Source organism: Charadrius vociferus, unplaced genomic scaffold (genome assembly GCF_000708025.1).
Source record: "Charadrius vociferus isolate BGI_N301 unplaced genomic scaffold, ASM70802v2 scaffold161, whole genome shotgun sequence".
Taxonomy (NCBI): Eukaryota; Metazoa; Chordata; class Aves; order Charadriiformes; family Charadriidae; genus Charadrius; species Charadrius vociferus.
In genome coordinates, this window is record NW_009646928.1 from 6,954,053 (window position 1) to 6,977,898 (window position 23,846).

The 23,846-nt window shown below is 34.7% G+C and overlaps 1 protein-coding gene across 1 annotated transcript in view; it reads right to left on the reverse strand.

The window, feature by feature from the left end:
• Window positions 1-265: 265 nt before the first annotated feature.
• PSMD14 (proteasome (prosome, macropain) 26S subunit, non-ATPase, 14) overlaps window positions 266-23,846 on the reverse strand; it is a 45,357-nt gene continuing 21,776 nt past the window's right edge. Inside the window, exons 6-12 of the mRNA XM_009894619.1 lie at window positions 23,763-23,833; window positions 22,647-22,797; window positions 10,107-10,214; window positions 6,663-6,737; window positions 4,221-4,346; window positions 2,888-2,950; window positions 266-689 (exon numbers count right to left, since the gene is read on the reverse strand). Coding sequence (XP_009892921.1) covers window positions 591-689; window positions 2,888-2,950; window positions 4,221-4,346; window positions 6,663-6,737; window positions 10,107-10,214; window positions 22,647-22,797; window positions 23,763-23,833 — 693 coding nt within the window. The 3' untranslated portion in view covers window positions 266-590. The remainder of the gene's footprint in view (window positions 690-2,887; window positions 2,951-4,220; window positions 4,347-6,662; window positions 6,738-10,106; window positions 10,215-22,646; window positions 22,798-23,762; window positions 23,834-23,846) is intronic.

Sequence of the window (23,846 nt, forward strand, 5' to 3'; positions counted from 1 at the left end):
AGCTGGCAGGGGAATTTTCAGCATTTTGGTTTTTGTACACATTCAGAATTCAGCACTACTATAAATTTTTATTTTCTTTTTTTTGAATCTCAATGAGAGTATCTGGTAATCAATGGGAGCCAAATTTCACCAGAGAATTTTTGCTGTCCTAGCAATTAATATCTCAGTAGTTTTACAGTATGCAGCCATAAACCTTTACCGACACTTTTCCTACACTGTTAATTCCCACCGTCCTTTCTCAAAAAAGGCCTTCCAGAACTTAAGACAGGTTTGTAAATGTATTTTTATTATGTTGCAACAATCAAAATATATATGTACTACTGATTTTCCCCCCAAATATTAAATGAAAAGTAATACATTTTTTGCCCACATTGTGTTCTTGAATACTTTGGAGTCTGTAAAGACCCTGACATAAAGAAACTGAAGCAACTGCACAATTAGAGACTGAAAGGTGTTATAGTGCTGCACTTACATTGCAAACGAAGTCAGATGTCTCTGTTTAATCAAATATACCCTCAACAGTCTCTGTTTTGTGAGTATTAGAAACAATAAACAAATATACACAGAAAGCATCACAAACAGTAAATTGGTTATTTAAATACAACTGTATCCAACATAGCAGCTAAACACTGGACAATGTTTGAGGTCATCAGCACATCCACATGCTCTTCTAAATGACGTTTGGGGTCCTGAAATACAAAGGATGCCATGAGAGAAATGACTGGAACACATCTCAGAAGGATTTAATTTACTTCAGGTCTATTAAAGATGATTGCGAGTTAAGGAACACAGTCCAGTAATGCTCCTACATTTTCCATTCTAGCAAGACCTAGCAAATGACTGCATTTCCCTAAGTAAGATTTTATTAGTCCATCCTATCACTCAGATAAGTTGAGGATACGTTTAGGAAGTAAATTTCTATCCAGCATCTGAAGAGTAACCATGACAGCTGTGAGTTTTAAGGACAACATACAATATGTGGAATTTACTATGCATCTCACTAAGGCCAATATTTTAATCTTAGTTCTGGTACATTGCAATTTGTTTTCAGATCTTTGTACAAATGTGTTTTCTAATCCTGTAAAGACTCAAGCATGATCTAACACAGTCTTTGAATAGTTGTGTTGACTGCAAGAAAATTAGCATATTTATACCCATAAAAATAAAAAAAATGCACAATGCTATGTTCAAATTTTCTGAAAAGTTGAACGTTAAGCCTTAGCAGTGTTCTGAAAATACACATCCCCACACACTATTACTCAATTGATGTAGGCATTTGTGGGCATCTGCGTAGAACAATATGATTATTTCTGGTTGAAAAACTGAACCCGTACATTACTTCTTTTTCAGAATTAAGTAATTAATATTGCAAAATTATCAGGCACGTTTAAAAAACATCTCTCAACTTCATTGTAGTATTACTGTAGCATTCTTTTGTATAAAGAAATTAATATATGGAAGACAATAATGTGTGGGAATTTTAACTTTTTTAAAAAAAGAACTATTGTCAAAATCTAATGAACCCATCTAAGTTCATATAAAAGCGTACTAGAAAAATCTGTGTAAGCTGTCCTTAAATAACTAATTTTCAAAGACCATATAGTTCTCCAATATTCTCTCTGTTCCTAGCGAATTATGCAACCTAATAACATAATATCCCTATTGTGAGCAGCTGTTTGTTTACAATGCTTTTATATAAACAGTATAAAAAAAACTACATGGAAATTGCTTAACTGAACCTTTTTGTAATTTAAAGAAAACATAATAATTTTATCAGGAAAAAAATCTTTGCTTTTTAAAAAAAAATTATAAAAACAGATTTTTTTCACGTATGTGTGATGATTTAAACAACTAGTGAAGTTCAAGTTCTGATTGAGATGACATCATAACCCTTAAAATACAACCCTTCTTACATGTTCTGTTTTATATATGTATTTATGTATGTGTAGGTGTGCATAAACTCCATTGTTCTGAATGCTACAGAAATACACGAGTGACTGAACAATAGTGCAGATGTGTTATGACATAGCTGCTAGAAGCTGACACATAAGAGCAATCCAGAAGCCTTTAAATTCTGCTTCTGCTACTAGCAATACAAAAAATACTGGTTCTTTAAGGACACACTGGATAACTTTAAAGTTATTTCTTGTTTCTATTGCCCTTCTTGAATTTGAACACAACCTCTTACAAACTTGTTTTGCTCTCCTCTCCCTCACCAAAGTGTATTTCCTCAACCTTTATGTTGAAGTCAAACGTAGAAATAGTTTTATGTCAAGTCTTCTATAAAGACATTATATCCTCATATTGCAAAGGCACAGAATGAATTGAGTGGGTGTTTTCAGTGTCAGCTATGGTCCTAAACTGCTCTCCCTCAACAGCAATACAAAGCAACGCAGCTCACTTGCATACGTGTGTATCGGAGCTAAGCACTGACAGTGGACTCGTGAACTGAGGAGAGGGATGAGATGGCTCTTTAGCCATGATAACATATAAACAACACTCCTACATTTTTCAATTATTACTATTTTTTCAAAGTCTCCACAGTTTTGGCCTCTCTGACACTGACTTGGATATCTTTATGCCTCTTCTTGGAAAGAAGTTAAAGAAAAAAATAACAAAAAAGAAAAACTACCAAATCTCAACATTGCTCCTCAGCATGTGATACAGATGCACGTAGAACACGACTTGCAGATATTCTACTGATTACCTATAGTCAAAAGCTTTATTCCTTACACAACAATCTTCAACAAAAATAAATTCATTACTTGGAGTGTTGAGAATATCTTGCACGTAGAACTAAAAATCACCTACGCACATGTAAAAAAAAATTAATATTTAGAATGAACGAGCATATCATTCCACCTCACTCTAATTCATCACACCTCACCTGCTTGCCAACATTTTTTATTGCCAGCTGTTCAGGTGTCATCTTATCTTCTTCTTCAACAGCCTGTGAAAGAAACACAGAAAAGGTCAGTGTTTCAGATTTCATATACTTTTTCCCCGAGCCACAAGATTCTCAAAATATAATTCTCATTCTCAAAAAAAAAAAAAAAAAAAAAAAAAATCAAACAGCAACACATTTCAGAAAGTCAAAAGGAAAGGTACTTCAGCTTTTCAGCAGACGTGGTTTTAATTACTAAGTGTTAGTGCAAAAGATCAAGGCAAATACTCATGAATGGCTTTATTGTCAGATATTCACAAAACTGTTTTTGAGCAAAAATATTAAATGAGCAGTTTCAATAGTTAAAGACAGTTGAAGATAGTTAAACTAGTAAAGCATAACAAAGAACATTACATACATTGTTTCAACTACTGGAGGTTTGATCTCAATAAATTGTTACACTGTTTAAAGTCACTTCTTTTGATACATTTTTATAATATTCTGTTGCTTTCAAACACGGTGTCTATATAAATCCACTAACTTAACTAGTGAAGGTAATATTGAATTTGGTTTTTAAAGACTTCTTAGAAGTTTTAAAAAAAATAGCACTCATCCAGAATGACTGACGTGCTTACTACTCAGAGTTCTTGTTGAGATCTAGTATTTATAAAAAATATTTCTAAGTGTAAGTGCCAGTATTAAAACAGTACAAATAACTGTGATTCCTCTTTCTTACAAAAAACATTGCGCTGGGCTCTAGAATGTGTTCGAAATACTTACTGTCTTGTCTACTGGAATGATATAGACAAATAACCTTTATTCTGCTATACTGGTCAAGTAGTCCTTGACTGAAGGAATGAAGAATACAATCAACTGCTTATTTTGATCTACAGGAACCTTATACTCTCTTTACTAAGTAGAAATATAAAATTGATGTGATCACTCAAATTCCAAAGCAAAACATGTAATTAAACGCTTGGCTAGATCAGGGCAAAGAGTCGGGTGGCAAAGCCCAAAGAGCTATAGGCAACTTCACAGAGAAATGATACATAGCTGATTAATAAGAAACAGTCTCCACAAGGCCATTAAAGACACACTGGTGCCTAATTTAACCAAATCCCAGGAAACTCTTTGCTGAAAACAGATTATACAAATCAAATAACCACCAAGGTCCAAAAGAATTCCTGCAACACTTCTTTTGTTCTTATAGTCTGGTCCTTCACAAATTCTGAGTAAAGCTTCTAATAACCAACTCTTTACTTCTCAAATCAAGTAGCAAATTTCTTCACTTCATAAACACAGCTACAGTTATACTATCATTTAGGGATATCAATACCTTGTTATAATTCTTAGCTAATTCTAACATCTCCTTCACTACTGTTTCATTGAGTTTGCAATGTTCACTGTAGTCCTGAAGTGTCAAACCTTCCATCCAACTCTTCTTATGCAAGTTTAGTAACATCTGCAAAACAAAATCTCTTTAGAGCATTCATCGTAAAATGCATTCATAGTGCTATGAAGAGCTCTGACAGAAAACCCATTTATAATAGTAAGAATATAATAAAAAATTATTGTTAAATACAGGAAACACAATAATCAACTATTCTGCTAGAGCAGGCAATAGATTTTGCGTAAGTTTTTAAAGATTAGGCTTCTTGAACCCTAAATATGAAAATGAGGCATGGAAACCAGGGTCACATTTACTTTGAAGGGAATACTTAAGTTTTCTTTTGTAATTTTTTGGTTTTGCTGTAGGTTGAGAATGCATAATGGCATTGCAGAACTAACAGGAAGGTGAGTATTTTAGCTGCCAAATAAGGAACGGCTGAAGCTTCTGGCCTCTGAAGAAGCTGAAAAATATTTTAATGTTTGGATTAAGTGTATTAAGTAGTTATTTGGGCTTCCCTGATTATCCTGAACTGTTTGCAAGCAGCTGCCACAGTTGTGACGAAGTCAACTTCAAAAGCAACCAAAGCATAACTTGTGTGTGTTTGTCCTCCGAACAGCCCTAAAACTAACACGATAAAGTGATGCAGAGTTTTGATGGTGATAAACGTGGGGACTATTAGAAACACCTGAAATGTTTTACTTGATACTCTGATGTCATTCTTGAAAGAGCGAAGGAATAGCTACAAAGGCAATTTCCTGATTTTCATGAATAAAGAAAGCATATTTTATGGATCTTCCGTGCCTTGAGGCCTGTAGAGAGGACCTTTTCAGCAAACAGTTTCAGCTTGCCTTCAATTTGCGAACACTCACTGCAGATGTCTTTGAGAACCCGTAAGCCCTGTAATTGCTATTGCCTGAATAAAAGTGCCTGTTTCATCCTATGTACAGCTTCTAAAGAAACCTGGCTTTGGAACATATGAACTGAGTTGAAAGTTTGTGTCATAATTTGTATTAACAAGATCTTAATTACTGACAGAAGGAGTTGTAGGCAAACTGCATATGGACAGTTTAGCTAGGTTATCTGGATTTTAAAATTATGGTTTGGTGTGATGGGCTCCTTATCTAATACATGAAGCATGTACTCTTCTTACCACAGATGGAGATAACAGATCACCACCACCACACGAGGGGGGGGTGAGATATGTATGAACCTGCCTTATGAAAGATGCGTTGAGATAGTTGCTGCTTCACAGATTAAAGTTTCCTTAACTCGGTCAAGATTATTCTCCCACTTGCACAGGTAATGACTTACATACGTAAAGCCACGACAGAAAATACACACTTGGAACTTCAGAAAAGACTGGACTGGCCACACTGTTGTACTGAACAGAAACCGTAACCTCTGGAAGCTTCACGGACATTTTCCGAGAGCACTGGTTTTGTTGAATCAGTTGCTCTTAAGTCACAGAGAGGTCTTGAAAGCCTGATACCATTCTTAAAAGGGTTATGCATTTCACAAATTCGTTTCAGCTCCCTGATTTGCATGCATACTCTTCCATTGTCCAAAATTGGGTTTTTAAATTACTTCTAGACCTCTAAAAGTCAAAATTAAGTGAGAAAACTATTCTGACCATTTTATCATAAACTCCAACTCCGAGATTAATTTATAACCCTAACAAGGCCATGAACATACACAAGCATAACTGAGGACAGAATCTGGCTTTTCAAGAATTAACTTCTCCAGATGATATATAAGCTTTTTTCAGTTTGTCTTCCTGATCGAGACTGTCAAGCTAGATTTTACTTGTAACTGAGGAAGTTTGGTACAAAAGTAACTGACAGTATTTGTTGTCAGTAACTGAATGGTATTTTTTCTGTAAACGCAGAATGTCACTACTTCCTGATACTCAACGAAGTCTTGGGGAGCTCCATTCATACCAACTGGAAGCACCTGTCTGTCAAAGTGACTATAGCCAATAAAAAACTGAGATTCCTTGGTTATACAATTTGATTTTGGAAAATACAGTTTTCTAACTTCAGGACTTCCAGCCTGTGAAAACCTAAGGCAGCTAGCATGTCTTTCGGTTTCATCACTGAAAACTTGGAACTTTGCACAAACCTGTTAAGTGCAGAGAACAGCATAAGGACTTTCATAAAACATGTGGACAAAATTGTTGTCAAACTCTATATATGCATATTAGAATGTGCTTTTGGAAGATTTCATCATCATGACTACACATCTAAGTGCTTTCTGGAAGAGAAACCATCTACTCCAGGAGACTTAAAACAACTACTGAAAACATCAGCAGCTGAAATCAGGATATTGCCACAAATCTTAAATAGTTTGTATAGTGTTCTTTGTCCTCTGAATAAAAGCTAAAACAATTACCTTCTGTTCTAGTTCATTCTTCCTGTAGTTGATGGTGATGGAATAGTAATGTCTGTTTAGTCCATGAATTAGTGCCTGTAAAATTCAGGGAAAGTTTGCATAAAAATTACCCACCATTGGAATGAAGAAATATTAGAAGGGAAGAGTTCATTTAAATAAAGCTGTCTTCAAACATCACTTAAACAAAAGAAAACACACAAATAAGCAAATACACAGAGACTGTAAGGAGGCATCAAGTAAATATACCTGTTCTTATTTCTCTTTCAGTGTTTTTTAACTGACAGTTATACTTTCTATTTCTAAACCACGGATTTTTTCACACAGTAACAACTATCATGGGAAAAAGTGGTAACTGCCTGCAAACATTTGACCGATACATATGCACAAACATATTTCTCTCAAATCCTTCCTCTCTCAATAAATTTGGTTATCACTTCTATTAAAATATAAGGCTCTTTCTGTTACAAAAGAATGTTAGCTCTCTATTTATTTACAACCACTGCCAACATTCCCAAGTTCATTCTCTAAGGTACCATAAAAAGAGAGAGTAGCTGAAGCAGTGATTAAACACGTCAAGTATTGGTTAAACTATGCGCATGCGCAGCAAATTAACCTTGCACATTAAAGCTAATTTTCTTTAGCTTTAAATGAAAAAAGGCCTCTCTCGTTACATTTATGTCCTTTGCAAATTTGTCCTTAAACTTGTGTCACAATCAGATCGACTGAGATTAGGTTAACTGACACTTCTATGCATGGATCTTCTATTTTGCTCATGTGCACTACATATTTTTATTTTTTTATTATTTTTTTTTACATTTATGACTTGAGGGTGAGTTGGATTACTATTCGTGGGTAAGAAAATTCTATGATAAATCCTCATCACAACTACAATTGTCTATTTTTCAAATAAAATTCTACATATGAAGTATACATTTAGAAATGAGATATGGTAAATCATACATACAATATGCAGAATTAGTGGTAAATATTTCTTATGTTTCAATTATTCCATGTATTTATGTTTAAATATAGTCTTTAGAACTATACAGAATGAATGTCTATTTGCAGCTTATGCAACTTAATATTTCAGCATTCCAAAATTATCTGTATGAAAGCTGAAAGTGTTCTCATACATACATTTTAAACAGATTTCTTTTGCGAACACATATACAAAGATACAAAATGACTTGAATGGTTACATTTACAAGAACCAGCTGTTACAGATAACCGTTACTTGTGCCACTTATTACAATTAGAACTGTAAAGTACAGGTTTTATCATCAATAAAGTAATTTATGGTTGAAACTATCAGCAATAAGTAGCTTCCACTGCCATTTTCTTACCCCAATCAAAATGGTTGCATAAGCGGTTTTGGGGTTTGTGTTTAAACTCAGTTGTAGATATTTAGGGAGTTCTCTAAAACTCCTAAAATTTGACAAACATCTTTACCTTCCCCCATTATCCTCTCTCTCTCTCCTCTCCCCTTCTGAAGTCACTCTTTAAAAGATGGGACAAATGTAAAAGGTAAACAACTGTTCCACTTCAAACTTGAACAGTAGTTGTAGTTTAGCCACTGCAACAGGTTAAATTAAACCCCATAATATGCTTTAAAGCAAAGCTGGCGCTTTGTGTGTTTTGTTTCAAAGGGAAACGATCATTCCAACAAGCTTTACAAATTCGATGCACGTAGAGCAAGTAAAAAAGATGTTGATAAGGGGACACAAGAAAAACCATAAAAAAAAAGGAACGAAGTCAAGCCATATACTATTCTTATTCCTGAGATTTTAAGGAATGACTTAAAATCCCTGCTTCTAGCCCAGCTGATGTCAATATTAAGTTTGCTGCTGACTTCAACTGGGTCACAATTTTATTCACGACCTTAGGATAACAGCAAAAGAACACTGCAAGAGCCCTTGCAGTTTTACGAACAGAGTATAATTTTGAACAATGATTTTTAGTTTAACAGTGACATTTGCAACTTCTCACTGCCAACTTGCAAAAAAAACCAACACGAACAACAAATACCCACTGCAACAACAGAAACGCAAAACTCCCATGGCCAAAATATGCCATGCTGTAGTGACAGTGATATTAAAATAATGAAGTTGAACAATACTACAGGGGTTTACAAGGGAGGTCATTACACACGGTCCAGAACAGCCCAGTTAGAAAAGCCCCGAAGTGTGCAAGCACAGGCTTGCCTATATCTAATCAAGAGTATTAGCTGCTTATTTCATACTCATTAGTTTGCAGTTTTTACCAATTCAAAAATCAAAAGTAGAACACAACCACCTCCTGAAGCAGACACTCTTTAATTGTCTGATTTTTTTGGCTAGCATTTTTATAAATGGTAGAGGGCTTCAATGCATTAGTAATAAAAAACAACTGATCTTTTGTAAGACAGGGGTTTGGTGACCTAGTAACTCCCAAAGGATGGCTCTCTTACAGTAGAAATTTAGCCCTTATTTCAGTTCTACTATGAGCGTATGGTCTTTTTCTTGGATGTTTATCTAGCAAATATTACTTTTATTGTTCAAGTAACAGATCAAAAGAGCAAGAATTAGGCTTCATGGTTGCAAGTGCATATGCCTTTTAGAATGCACAGTAAGGGAAAAAAGTTTTCTGGAGAGAAAAAAGGAAAAACATTGACGCAGAAAAGTGATACAGATAAAAGCATTAATCACTCCAGAGGATACTTGTTTCAGGACAGAAGCTATTTCTCAAAATAAAGGTTTGCTTCGTTGAAGACCAACATTTTTGTCTTACTAGTGAAAGTCAACTTCAGAAATCAAACTTTGAATATTTAGTTTCACAAGTGCTTGCAAAAAACGTAAGACAACATACTCAAATGAAACATTACAGTTGAAGCCGATCAAACATCCTATTTATCCATTTTATCCACTCCACCATTTTTTCAGTAAATTACCCCATTATATAAAAATCAGAGGTTAATTATTTAAGACACAATAAAAGGTTAAATCCAGATTAAGCAAGAACCTACATAAGCACACAATAGAAAGACAAGATTATTAATGAAGAGGGAACCTCTTCCATAATTTGCTTCAGAATAATTTATCGTTAGGAAAACCAAGATGTTAATAAGCAGCAGTTTTTAAATTGCAGTCCCGAAAACAGTACCTGTCTTGCATCACATGGTATGACATCAATTGTCACTTTTAAAAGTTTGCATTTCCATAAATCTGTACTTTAACCTTTTCAGTATATACTTATACAGGCATTCACACTTAGGTAGCTAATTTAGGTCTCAATTTTAAACCCTTCACATATATAACTCCATTGATGAATCACATCAATTATAAATGCATGCAGAAAAATGCTATAGAGAGAACAATAAACAATTAGTAGCTTACTGTTTTTCGGTACCTTTCCCCAAAATTGCTGAAAAAATCTTGCAATTTACAGGACTATCAACACTGGGTTTACCTGGATAGATGGCTTGTTTAAGTGACCCAGATTTGAAGTTGTTTGTCTTGGTTCATGTCCCAAGACCATCATATTAGCATTGATCAACCTGAAGGCATCAATAACAACCTGTAAAAACAAGATGTCAAGTCAATTCTTTTTAGAAAATGCAACTAATAGTGCCAAGCAACAGTGGACAAGGCACAATCAACTCTCATCTGGTTTTGGCCCTTATCCAGAAAATCATTTAATTATAATATTAATAAAAAAGAGCCTCCTGCTGGCTATGCTATCAGCACACTACACTACCTTGTATTGTACGGTGACACCAATTATTACCTTTTCCATGGAGCTGTAAGTTTTATATACATGATATCATCATATAACATTGAATTTTTATGTACGCTTACTCTAAGTTTCAAAGGTATGCATATGTTTGTCACCTAAATCTTATCCAATCAAAATGAATGACAGAGAGAGACTAAAACTGAAAGTGAGCACAAGCTAAGGGACCGAGTCTAAAGCCCAGTCCTGTCACATCAATTATACTACCACAATACTTGAAATGACAACAAAATTATAGCCAGCAAGGAACTTGCCCCATGTATTCCCTTCTAGTCAGATGCTTTTTGCTTCTTGTGACTACGAAAGGGTCTATAAACTGTCTGATGGATTAAAAAGTCCTTGTCAGTGTCATGCTCAGGAGTAAAAAATAGAGGAAAAGAAAACCAAGGTCATTTATGATTTAAAGCTACATGGTGGGTAGTATTCAGTGCTATTTCATTGCAAATACAGTAAAAACATCACTGATTTTTATTTTGTCCTGTGCTGAATTTGTCTACGAAAATCTTTGGAAATAGTATTTCATGGCCCCATACAATAAACCCCACGCTCTTCTCCAACACCTCCATGAGGTGGAACAGAACCGAGAACATACCGACAATACTCTCAAACCCGCCCTTACTGGGTACTCGCCATTACAGAGTCATAACTGCAAGGTAAGATTTCTCCTTTAGGCCCCAGTCTTTTAGCTGGACCAGTGCATGTACAGGCTTGCACACCCACAGAAACAGCAGCAGGCACACTTTGCAGGCATCTTGTCCACATATGTTTGAAGAGTTATTCTAGTTCATTAAACTAAACAGTTTAAAACGCCTTTTAACAGCTTTTCTACAATCATTTTTATTCTCATCCTCTCCATACTATGGGCTGGACAACAACAGATGCATTTATATGGCTGGTTTGATATGTTGAGGAATTAGATCTGAATCAAATCTTTTACACTGAACAAACAAGAAATCAACCACTGTCACTGCAAGTCTGCAGAGAAAGCCACATCGAGTCTTTCACCTTGTTCTACCATTTTCCTATCCTTTTATGCAAATATTAATACCTAAATATGTATGCAATTTATTGGGAGCACAATATAAATATTGAGGTAATTAATGTGGAAATAAAATTAATTGGCAAGTATTTATAATAAAAAACATTATCAAAGTGTGAACTGAAAAAGCCTAATAACTTATCACCTGTTGTATTTACTTTTGAGACCCAAATATTTCAGTTGTGTTGAGTGACTCATTGCCACTAAGGGCTATTGCCCGGACCCTCAGCTGACTGGCCAGATCCAACTACGTATGTCATGTCTTACAACTGCATGCAGAACGTACAAAAAAATAATCATCTTTATTAAAAATGTTAGGTTGTGACCCAATTAAAGTGATTTAACAGTGACATTTTTTTCTGAACAATAACAAAAACAAAACGCAATTCACATTTAATATGCAGCAAAAGCACGCTACCTGATACTAAAGTTACAAAAAAGGAATTACATTTAAAAAACTCCTGTAATTCTCAAAAAGATCTGAAACAGTTTCTGTATAGCTATACAGTCTTTGTGGTAACATACAAAATAATTGTATTTTTTCCTTTTTTATCACTATCAGATTTTTCTCTATCCCAAAACACTTGTGACAAGCTTTTGTATATATATCTCGGTTCCATTTTAACCAGATGCTCTAATTCAGGAACACCTGGAAATGCCCAACCATAACAAACAGGCAGTATAAATTAAAAAGTCAAGCAAAGCAAAAAAAAAACCCACACCACAGATTCACTAGAGACTAGCTAGATGAGGGGAAAAAAAACCCAGGCAAGTAAAAATTTACCCTGAGGAGTAAGAAACATGAACTTGGCAGTATACTATCGTCACCAGGCGCTGCTTTATAACTAATGGCCATACTTCTAGATTTGAGTTTAACCGAGAACTTCACAGACAGTGTTAACCTTATTCAAGAACGAATGGCACCGTCCAGCATGGATTTGTTTTGCGACTGAGTCATGTAAAATAAAAAGAAAACACAAAATTAAAAAACTGATTAAAATTGGTTTGGAGAACAAATTCAACATTTCAGTTGGTGTTCTCAAGGTTATGTTTGGATAAATTTCACATTAAAACATGAGAACTAGCAGCTAAAATATTTTTGAGTGATACTGAATATTACTCCAGCATCTTAATTCTGACCAGCAGTAATTTCCGTTATGTTTCAGGTACTACCTACGTGGGAAAGGACGGCCAGCTCTGTATGTCCTCCTGAAGGAATGACGTGCAAGTATTTCCTAAGCAGAACAAATACCAATCTAACAGAAAGTGGTATGAAATATTAAAATCACAAATACTAAGCTTTAAACAGGGATAAAATTGCAATATCTTCTATCTCAGAGAGGTACAAAAAGTACATGTGTGAATGATATTTCTCATCTCAGTTGCACTGTGACAACCAATGGTAACTAAATACTTTAACTACACTAAGATTAAAGGAATTTGCTGCTATCACTATAGCAACCATCTTAAAGAAACTAACATGCTCAACAACCTGGAGGCTAATTTTAGACCTAATACGCAATAAAAACATAAATACAACAATAAATCCTACATAATCAATGCTATGAAATGTAATTGCTTTTTTTCACAGTGAGCACAAATCAGTCCCCCTTTAAAGGATTATATCAAAATAAATAGACTTATTAATGTCCAGTGCACTAATGAGCAATGGGCGAAGTAGGTGTTAATTACGCCACAGTAAGACTCAAGAAAAAAAACCCTAGTGAGCACCTGGAGGTGTGTACAAGCTGAAGTCTCCTCTCTAGGCTTGTGTATTTTGAAGTACAGCATGATGCAACCAGATGACAGCAACATGGTCACCCCGTATTCTACGGTGGAAACTTTAGACACAGTATTCTGAACAAAGAACCTCTAAGGATTAATTAAAAGCAGCACAAAAACTCACTCAGTTACAGTTACTTAGATTTTTGTTGTAAGAAGTCAGCATTTCTCATCTAAATCCACTAAGCTTTCATTGCACTTCCATTACCTAATGCATCGTGCACTGTTTTCAGTAAAAACTAAAGTTTCCAAGCTTCATGCTAAATTCCCTTTCTGTATAAACATAAAAAAGTTAACAAAAGTCTATGCCATCAGGATATTTTCCAGAAATATGAAGGTAGATTTATTTTTTTTAAAATGCACTTCCCTAGTGCAACTCTTTCACCACTCTGACCATTTAATTTTTCCTAGTACAAGTGTCTTCAGACTTTTCAGAGGTCATTTCAACAGCAGACAGCTTATAACAAAACCATTAGCAGTTTGGCTAGCTTAAGGAAACCTCTTACTTTCCTTTTTTGTTTATTATCACTGCATGAATCTGCAGCATATGAGAGTTTATAATTTCTCAGGCTTGTTAAATTCATGTTAAAGGTCTGTTTTCTTGTTGAATAAATTTTGTTCATATAATGCTGCCTATTTCATATACTGAGTCTTTAATAGCACCTTTGGTCTATGCGCAACTCACAGATCAAAACAGAGGACTAAAATAGGGGTTGATGATGCTATTTACATTTGTGATTCCTGATAATATAATAGAAGACCTTGTCTGTTTTGTAATTAACACATCTTTACTGGAGAGATATTTGGAAGTGATTGCTGTGAATATACTGGTTAGTAAAATAAACACAATCACACACCACTTTCTGTTATCAGACAAATTTGTGAATTGTACACATTATACTCCAGATCAACAAACTGTGATATAACAGCCAAGTAGAAGACACATTTATATAACCCTTTATTTTTCTGAAAATATGTATTCAATCTGACCTTGCAAATATAATTAGCTTGTGGGATGTGTGGATTTCAGTACCATGGATGCTTTACTAATTGCAGCTCTTGGAAATAGATACTAAATATTTGGAAGCTGCCAATACAAAATAAAAACTGCATCTTTTTGTACATCTGTCTTAGCTTCAAAAAGCATAATAATCTAAAAAACAATAACTATACAGCATTTTTAAAGCAATTCCCCGGGGTCAACAACCCACAGTAGAGCCCGTATAATGTATTTTTAGAAACAAAATTTACAATTATCTTCAGTGTACTTAAATTTGAGGATAGCTATAATTAATATGATTCATAGTTATTCACAACCCAGAGACAAGTGCTGGACTCCTCAATTGCTAACTAGATAAAAATCTGGCCTTTTATAGTCTGCACATAGTTATTAAAAATAATGGCTTGATTAAAATTTAGGATGCTTAGTAGCCAGACATATTTTAGCTTCTTCTGAGAGTGTGAATGCCATATATATACTACCACTCTTTCTAAAACAGTCTTCATATCTTTGTGGGGTGTTCTTTAAAAAAAGAAATATTAAGAGAATTTCAAGTGTACTTTACACACTTGATTCCATTAAACCCCTCCAATATCAAATCTACAAACAATATTGAAAGTTGCAAAACCCACTATATTTTAACGGTGAACTTCAGTTAGAAATAAGTCAGCCTTTTTGTTTAAATTAAAAAAAAAATCTAACATCAATATTTTTTCCAGTGAAGAATCTATGGCATATGGTGACTATCTTTAAAAATGTATTGTGTCCTTGGAATTCAAATAGTGATGTATTGTTTATGCCATATGTTTATGAACAAACATACCAGTGCTTAAAGAACACTCTGCAAAGGATATAATGTGGTTATGCCAGGTGTGGAAAAAGAAGTAATGTCCCATCTAAAATCTCTTTTATCACCTGCAACTGACCTGTTATCAACTAGATTTCTAGATTCTTTAAAAATGAAATGGAACATGTGACCTGAGAAGTGCAGCTCAGGTTTATGACCATTTCGTTATTTATGCTGCCATGCACCGTTAGACAACTACAAGTGAAGAACATCTTCTGTCCCCTGTAAGCCCACAACATAAAAAATTCAAAGAAATCTTACTTTTTATGCCATTTCCAATGAAAAGCACTAAGAACTGAAACTGACTCATGCCAAATGCATATCACTGAATTGCTGTGATTGTGAGTTTGAAGTTTGCAACATGGAAATTATTTATAAAATGTCAATTTTAGCTCTGGAAAATATATTCCTAGGAGTATGTGCATTTTCCTTTTCTATCCTTAGAGAATTGCTTACTTGTGGTCAAATCCGCAGTACGACTTGAATATCCATACTGGAAGGGGAGAGAACTACAGTATAATACATTTATCTTGACAAGTGAGGGCATGCATCCATAACTCCCAAGTAGCAAAGCCACAAGTTTTAAAGCTATATGCCTTAATGAAGAGAAATGGACTATTCTACATCCACCACAGCAAAAGGAAATGAAACATTCAGTACTTTTCAACAAAAGTCTTCTTGGAACTTTTTTGTTTTAAGGAAGGGCATGAACTGAAGTAACCTATATAAACGGTTCAGTAGGTAAATATACATCTCTTAATTAAATCACAGCAAGTCCAAAGGACATGGCATAACAAATTCTAGAACACCAGCATTGATATTAACAGTTCTGGCATCCCATTAAAAAATTAGCAAGTAAAATATGCAAAATATGTTATTCTGAATATGTGCAACTACTATAAAAAAAGCTGGGTTTCAAACAAAACAGTGGTATACTGGCAGTAATAAAACAGTTCAATACTTTGCAGTTTATAACTAGGTTTAGAAAAACACATTCTGAACTGAAAAGATCGAGTGGCCTACACTTTAGTGCAGATGCAATTCAACTCTTACAAATGCAATTCCTCAGGAAAAAGAGCATCAATCTTTATTGAATCAACAGTAATCAAACTGCGCAAAGGTATCTACTTCCCTATTCTCCAATTCAGGCTCCTGTTGAAACTCAGTTCTTGCCTAGATCAAATTAGGACGTTTCCATCTCTGATATGCAGGTTACTGCACCAAATGGTCCGTGAAGTCAACATTAAGAAACACCACAGTACTTTAAGAGTATCTAAATGTACTAGGCATTGTACAAAATGTACAGAGATGTACCCTTGAAATTTCAACCAAAATTACACATTGTAAAGTTATCTTCTCAATTTTAGAATTTTCCCCTCTACAATAGAAAAGTGTTAGCAGGTCCAGTTCTAATAATGATAGTTGTTCCAGGTATAAAAGATTCTGATAGAAAATCGTAGGTATCACGTTTGAAATATATTTTCTTGTAAAATATTATCTGCACAATAAATCACAACAAACAGATATGACTCCAAAGCAGTAGTGACAATATAGTCAATTTACTGTTTTGTTTAGTTATTATTAATTAATTAGTTCAAGCTGCACCCTAATGACTGTTGAATTCACTTGTGTCTAGGGAAGATTTATTAAGATAAAGGTTATTAAGACAAATGCATGAAGTGAGAAGGGGGAGTTGGGTATATAAAGAAAATTTTATTAGGTGGCTCTGATCTACTTAGAGTTCTCAAAAACTTAATTCTTAATGGGCTACTTGAAATTTCAAGTCTTTCACTAGTCTCCCCACACATCTCATTTTAAGGATTACTTTTTTCCTCGCTTCTTTAAAAACAGTCATCATCTCCTCCAATCCTGTGGTTAATTCAAACAAACAAGGGAAAAGGACAGGTTCAAAGGAAAATTAACAGCACTCTGATGAAAGAGTGGAGGTCTGAAAACCTGCAATCTTTCAGAAAACTAGTGTAAGGCTTATATTCAGGTGAAGAAAATTCTTGAGGCTAATTCCAGCATTCAGAAGAGTAATTGTTAAATCTCTGCTTTTGGTTTCACTCTTTTAGACTATCAAGTAATTACCAAGTTATAAAACCATTCACATAAATGGTCTTGATAAGATGGGAGGATTTGCAACACAAAACCTGTACCAGAAAAGAAGTTCAGCTGCCTTTCTCCACATATATCACCATGCTGAGATGGTGTAGTGTACACAAAATTTAATCTAAACTGGAACATAAAAGTAGCAAATCACTATTCTTATGGTCAGCACTCAACAAAATGAACACCTATTACTCTGAACAGTTAAAAACTGAAATCAGGTATTAACAAAACCATATTGCTCATATACATAACTAATTACACATAGGTTGGCACCTAGATTTAGAACTACCAATGGGTACAAAAAGAGGAAGAGAAGTGTTTTATGGAAGACGTTGCCAGAACAGGTCATCCAGCAAATGAAAAACAAAGCTCTGTTCAATCATATGAACTGTTGGTTTCACAGCAGCATTTTATCCCATGGCTACATAAATTTTGTCCATTTTTCAAAATGGACAAAATCTCATTAGCACAATAAGAATTAAAAACATGCTGGAATACCACAAATTTCAAAGTATAGTATTTGAGCCACCACACTTTTACCATAGACATAGAATGCTTTATGATTCTAAATAGAAATTTGAATATTTAAAGATATTATTTTTCTTTGTTAACAGCTCAAAAAGACTTTGAGACCTTCACCTTCCTCAAGATGACCTTGGTTTTGGACAGACATAACTTTGCTACGGACCTCCAAGCAGCAACTCAGCTAAGCTCTCTTCTCTCTCTCTTTTCTTTTCTCTTTTTTCTTTTTTAATACAATATAACTGTCCCTCTCTGGGACTTCTAGGAGCATGACAAGAATAATTTTTTCACACTTTAAAAACGAGTAAAAGAACAAATGATAAAAAGTTCATCACATTTGTTACTCCTTTTAGAATAAAATTCTAAAGATCTCATAAATTGAGCTAAAGAAAACAATTTATGACTGCCACTGAAAAGAAACAGCTTGAACAAAATGGTTTAAGACTACAGCCCACATTCTGGCTATTCTTTGAAGTATCAAACCTTCCAATTCCAGAAGAGGTTACACAGACCACAGAACAAGGTTCCTCAATGAATTATTTGGCAGGAGACAGTAGTAACAAACTGAAGTAGGGAGCTGCTGACTGTACACAAGAGGGAAAAAAACCCCAAACAGACAAACCTGGGAGAACAATGAAGTCTCAGAACAGGTATTCCCATGAGGCTGTTGCATCTCAAGACTCAAGTGGACAAAACCCTAAGCGAGCTGGTCTGAACTGAGTGTTGACACTGTTCTCTGCACAAGCTTGGACTAGATGATGTCCTGAGATCATTTACAACTGGCATTATTTTGATTGACCTGGCTACCCAGATTTTTTTTTCCTTCTTGTACACTTGGCATGAGATTAAGATAAGGATAAAATACCACAGCAAAAACCTCTTTTATGAAAGTGGCAGGATGTGGTTTAAGCACAAGATTAAGATGCATAACATATTTGTTTTTATCTGTCAGGAGGCGATTAACATGCAAAGTAGAATTTATCGCAAGTTATTGTATAGACAAGTCTTTTCCTCAGCAAACAATTAAAAAAAAGATTTTTGCCATAAACCAACAAATCTTCCTACAAATACTTCTGACAGTGCCTTGCTAAGAAAACTTACGGTGTAACAGACATGAAATTTTGCTGTATGAATAAGAGCTTTTGCTACATATCCTACTAAACACCACAAGCACCAACAAACTTCTCAGATGTACAAAATGGACTTCTAACATTTTTGGATATTTTACTGATCCTGATGCCAGCAATTATTAATCAAGGGAGACCAATGAACTGCCTCAGAAAAACAAACCATTTTAAACAATGACTTATTTTATTATAAAGATTTAAAGTTTCAAACAATTCAAAAAAGAAAACACCGTTTTTCCCTTAATTTAACATATATGAGTACAACACAGTAAGTTAATGCTTGTGGAGTTAAAGATACTATGCTACAGTGGATTTAGTGTAGTTATATTTTCCTTAAGAGGTGAGGAACAGCTGCTAAGTTAAGGTCCAAAAAAAATATTATTTTTAACATTTGGCAAAGGTATATAGATCTCTGTACAGACATTTCAAAATGTATGTTGGAAATAAATATGAAATGTCAATATTTAGCTTTATTCCAGATCTTTAATGAAATTACTGCTTCTGTGGAATATTCTAAATATGTATTACAACTTCCATCGCACAGACTGGAAAACTGGAGGGGGTAAAAAAAAAGGTTTATTAGTAAGTATAAGATGAAGCAGCAACTAACCAGGTTGCCCCACTGGCCATATTTCAGCATGTTTCCTGTGACATCATTCACAGAAATCAATTAAAAAAAAAAGCCAAAACATAAAGCCTTTTCTCTCTGGGTTCTGGTAACATTGACCTTCAGACAAAATTCATTAATCTGTTCTGAGTTTATTTCACAGACAGCTAGAACATTAGCCTAAAAATTGCAATATATGTACACAGTCATGAAAAAAGCATACTGCACGTGCAAGAACATATATGTAAAGCAATAAGATCAGTATTTAGAATTACTTGTCCTTCATGTGTCCTATTATATTTATGTAATAACATCCCAGTCCTAAAATGGTCATTAAAGCAGTTGGCATTTAATCTACAGACCTATATGAGGGTTTTATTTTTATATAAGGATTTTATGTGACTTTTTATTTTTGCTCATTGGCTTTAAGACAACATAAAATGATTATTTTTTTTTAACTGAAAATAATTATCTTATCTTTAAATTGCAGTCATATACCCCTGTCCTACTAGGTGTTTGGAACATGCATATCCAGATGAGGACAGCTAACAAAGAAGTTAACAAGTTTCCCCTTTCTACCAGTGACAGGGCAAACTGCTTTTTAATGCTTTAGCTAGTCAAGGTGAACCTGAGGCTACTCATCAGAATTCATTTCAACTTCCTGACACATGAAAATAACCTCTGCCCCGGTTATTCTTCACGAGTACAACCATGACTGCTTCACTGACTACAAGCCATAGCAATTTATGTGGGCATGGACCTGCCCTGAGGCAGGTTTAAAATTAGCTAATGTGTTATTTTGGACTTTGTTTTTAAATACATCTAATCTCAGTCAAAACACACCATATTAAAATCTTCTATGCCACATGCTCACTATAATTTTTTGCCAGAGAGTTACACTAGTAAAAGGTATATTGAGTAATGATCCTGGACTCACATAGCTATATACACGAGCAAAAGCCCACCAGTATAGTGGCTCCTACACCAGCAAAACTACCTCTGCAAGCAGTTCTTTTGCTGGCGCTGAGAAAAAGCAGGTACTTCCCTGAAATAGGCTTAGCTCAAGTTGTCCAACATACGAAGAGGCACCAGATGCCATCCTAAGGCAGCCATGCACATGAAGCAGTCAAACCTGACCTAGGAAACCCCCTTACACTCTAATGTATCTGTTCTTCTCTCAGTTCACCTAAAATCAAAATACATTTTAATAAAAGTGATCTTGCCAACCAGGATCACAGAAGTCATAGACATTCCATAGCCCAATCTCGCCCCCAAAATCAAGAAATTAATTCTAAGTGGTATTCATAATTTGGGGGATTCTTTCTATTTCTCAGCTTTTAAGGATGCACTTGCCAGAAACACAACAGATGTAAACTTTTTTTAATGTGAATCCTGAGAATGTAATTTAATCTGACTGTAGCAGCTAGACATGCATGAAAAACAAACATTGCAAGACTTCCAGTGATCTCAAGTACTGGCAGCAATGCTATAAGAAAAGCTGTATTTGAGAAGTGTTTAGATGGACAAAAATTCCAGAAGTGTTTAGAAGGACAAAAATTTATTCGCAGTCAAAATAAATATGCCAAAGATTATTTTCTTGAGGAGAACAAAGACCATCAAAGTTGATATCTGTGTCAAACAACAGTGGCAAAAAAAAAAATATAAAAAAAGCACTTAGTGAGCAAGTGTGGTATAACAGTAGTGTCACTTACTGCGAGGCCTTTCTCCTTAATGGATTTAATAGCTAGTGAGGTATAAATTAATTATTAGTATAGTCCTGAAAACCATATCTTGACAAAATTAAAAGAATCCTATTTCAACATTTCTAATGGAGAGGGAAAATATGAAAAAGCGGAAGGAAAAAGTTCTAGAAAAAAATAAGTCAGGAGTAATTAAATATTCTACTGTGCGGTTTGGGTTTCTTTTTTCCTCCACAAAAACTACTTAAGTTTTTGTCTACTCTTTCTGCAATTTAAAAGGGAGCAAAATTGATTCAGATGTCTAATAGCTTCCAAACAACCAGAAGCTATTAATTTTTCAATTGCTTGTTACATAAACAAATTTGCTATAAAAATCAGAACTTAAAAAACCCAACTGAAAATGCAACTGAAGCTTCAGAATATTTTATTATGAAATTAAGGGAACCCTTAAGGGAATTGTTTGGTAGCTTTAATACGATCTGTCTCACAGGAAATATGATACTACAGCTTTACAGAAGATGAACACTTATTTTTTAAATATTTATACATTTATATTAATATCATCCATATATACCATGACGCATTTCAATAATTATTCTACAATACAATGGGAGTGCATGCTCAAACAAAACACCTCAGCAGTATTTTAAAGCAGTAAACCACCTAGCCAATTTCTGTACGTTCTGTAGTTTTTCTAATCCACTCTCCCTGTGGTTGAGCAAAATCGAATTGCCTCTCACATTTGCAGACAGCTCTGTGAAGGTGATAATAGAGCTGCTCCCTGCTGTCATGAGGCAGGAAATAGGAAAATGGCATATGGGGCTAGAAAGAAATAAAAAGAGAACTAAACAAGAACAAAAGAGATTTCAACAAAGGACAACTATAACCCAATATGCTTTGCAAGTTAATCTCTTTTCATAATCATTTAACATACTTAATCATTTATCCGCATGCTTCTCGAAAACTCAAATGCTTGATACCAAGCCTTCTGCAAAGTTTTATTGCCCAAAACATTTGGAATAGAAACGATACTAAAAGTCATCGTATGCGACGCCTATAAATCGATGCCACCCTAGTACCCACGTTAAGGGGCTGAACCTACTCCAATCTGTTCGTAATTGGTCTTAGATTTTGTGGCTAAAATGTAATACCTGAAACAATGCATACTTGGATTATTAGTTGCAAACATGTTGAGTGACACACAAACAGCAAAATATTAAGGGAGGATTATGATTGGTTACATATACTGACAATATGAAAGACTTTCAGCCTGTTTAAGGACTACTGATGCAAGATACAGAACAAGCTAAAAATGATCTTTTCATTTACAAGGAGAATTCTTTTTTTATTTTTATTTTTTAATGCAGAGTGGGCCTCCAAAAAATTCAAGAACTTAAATGTAATTGCAGTGCTTCTATATTAAATCTTACTGAAGTTAAAAAAAAAAAAAAAAAAAAAAAAAAAAGCAAGCCTACTATACCTTTCCTTTTACACTCTGAATGGGATCCACCACCACAGCAACAGCTCTTTCTGATAAGGCTTCAAAGCTCTGCTGAGTATTGATATCTACACCAGACAACCAACAGCCAAAGCCAGGGTGACTATGATACCAACCAACTACCATCTCAGGTCTGAAACAAAGAGAACATTGAGATTCTTCAGAATAAAAACATGTAACAAGAAGAAATAGTAATGTATCAGGGCATAAATTAGGATGAGCTGTGAAAAAAACACCATTAGGAATATTTAAATTACTCACCATAGTATGGTGAAAACATGGACATGAATAAATGCGACAAAAGAGGGCTATCATTAAGGGATGCACATTAGCAGTGGTAGATCATGCTTTCAGTTTTTCACCCTGTTACCACACCTTCACTGAAGCAGTTTTTACCCTTTCAGCACTTGAGTAAATATCTACTCTTTAACTCCTTGGCGTCGAGGGTTGAATTTTCACGGCAGAAAGTCCATTTCAGACATGGACAACGGGAACCAACGGTGGGAAAGGATTAAATATCAATTAAACCAGCAGTAGAACTAGGAACTCAGTCAAAAAGCAATTTGCACTGTTCTGTTCAGCTGCTGAGCCTTTTGCTAACATTAATTTTGAAGTTTTTCCCACAGTAAAAGAATTTGAGCAAGCAGACGACAACTGTTGAGAGGTAGGAGTGAAATCAAAATTTGTTTAAATACTAGGATCTTTTACAAAATTATTTTCCCTTTTCATTAAAATTGCTCATAAATAAGCTATAACTGTGTAATTTTTTTTATCTTAAGTAAAAGAAATTTTTAAAAAAATCAATTTTTTAAGCAGGTACTGTCTAGTAACTGCCTATACTAAATGGAGCAGCATTCTAATCTTTCTGTGCAATAATCAAGCTGTAGGTTTAACATCAGTGACGATCTCCTGACAATTGAAATGCATGAGGTGGACTGAATTACGTGCCATGCTACTCACCTGATTTCTGGGCCAATTATTTCTTTTTAAAGATTATTAATAGCCCCAAGATCACTAGTTTTACGGAAAGCCAGCTGTTTCTTCTAAATAACATGCAGGGATCACTTGTTACTGTCAGCCCTCCTTAGGGTGACTTACCTTCCCGTCTGTTTTAGCATATCCAACATTTTTGCTTGAAAAACAGGATCAACTGCCTCCACACTGACACCCTGATGTAGAAGA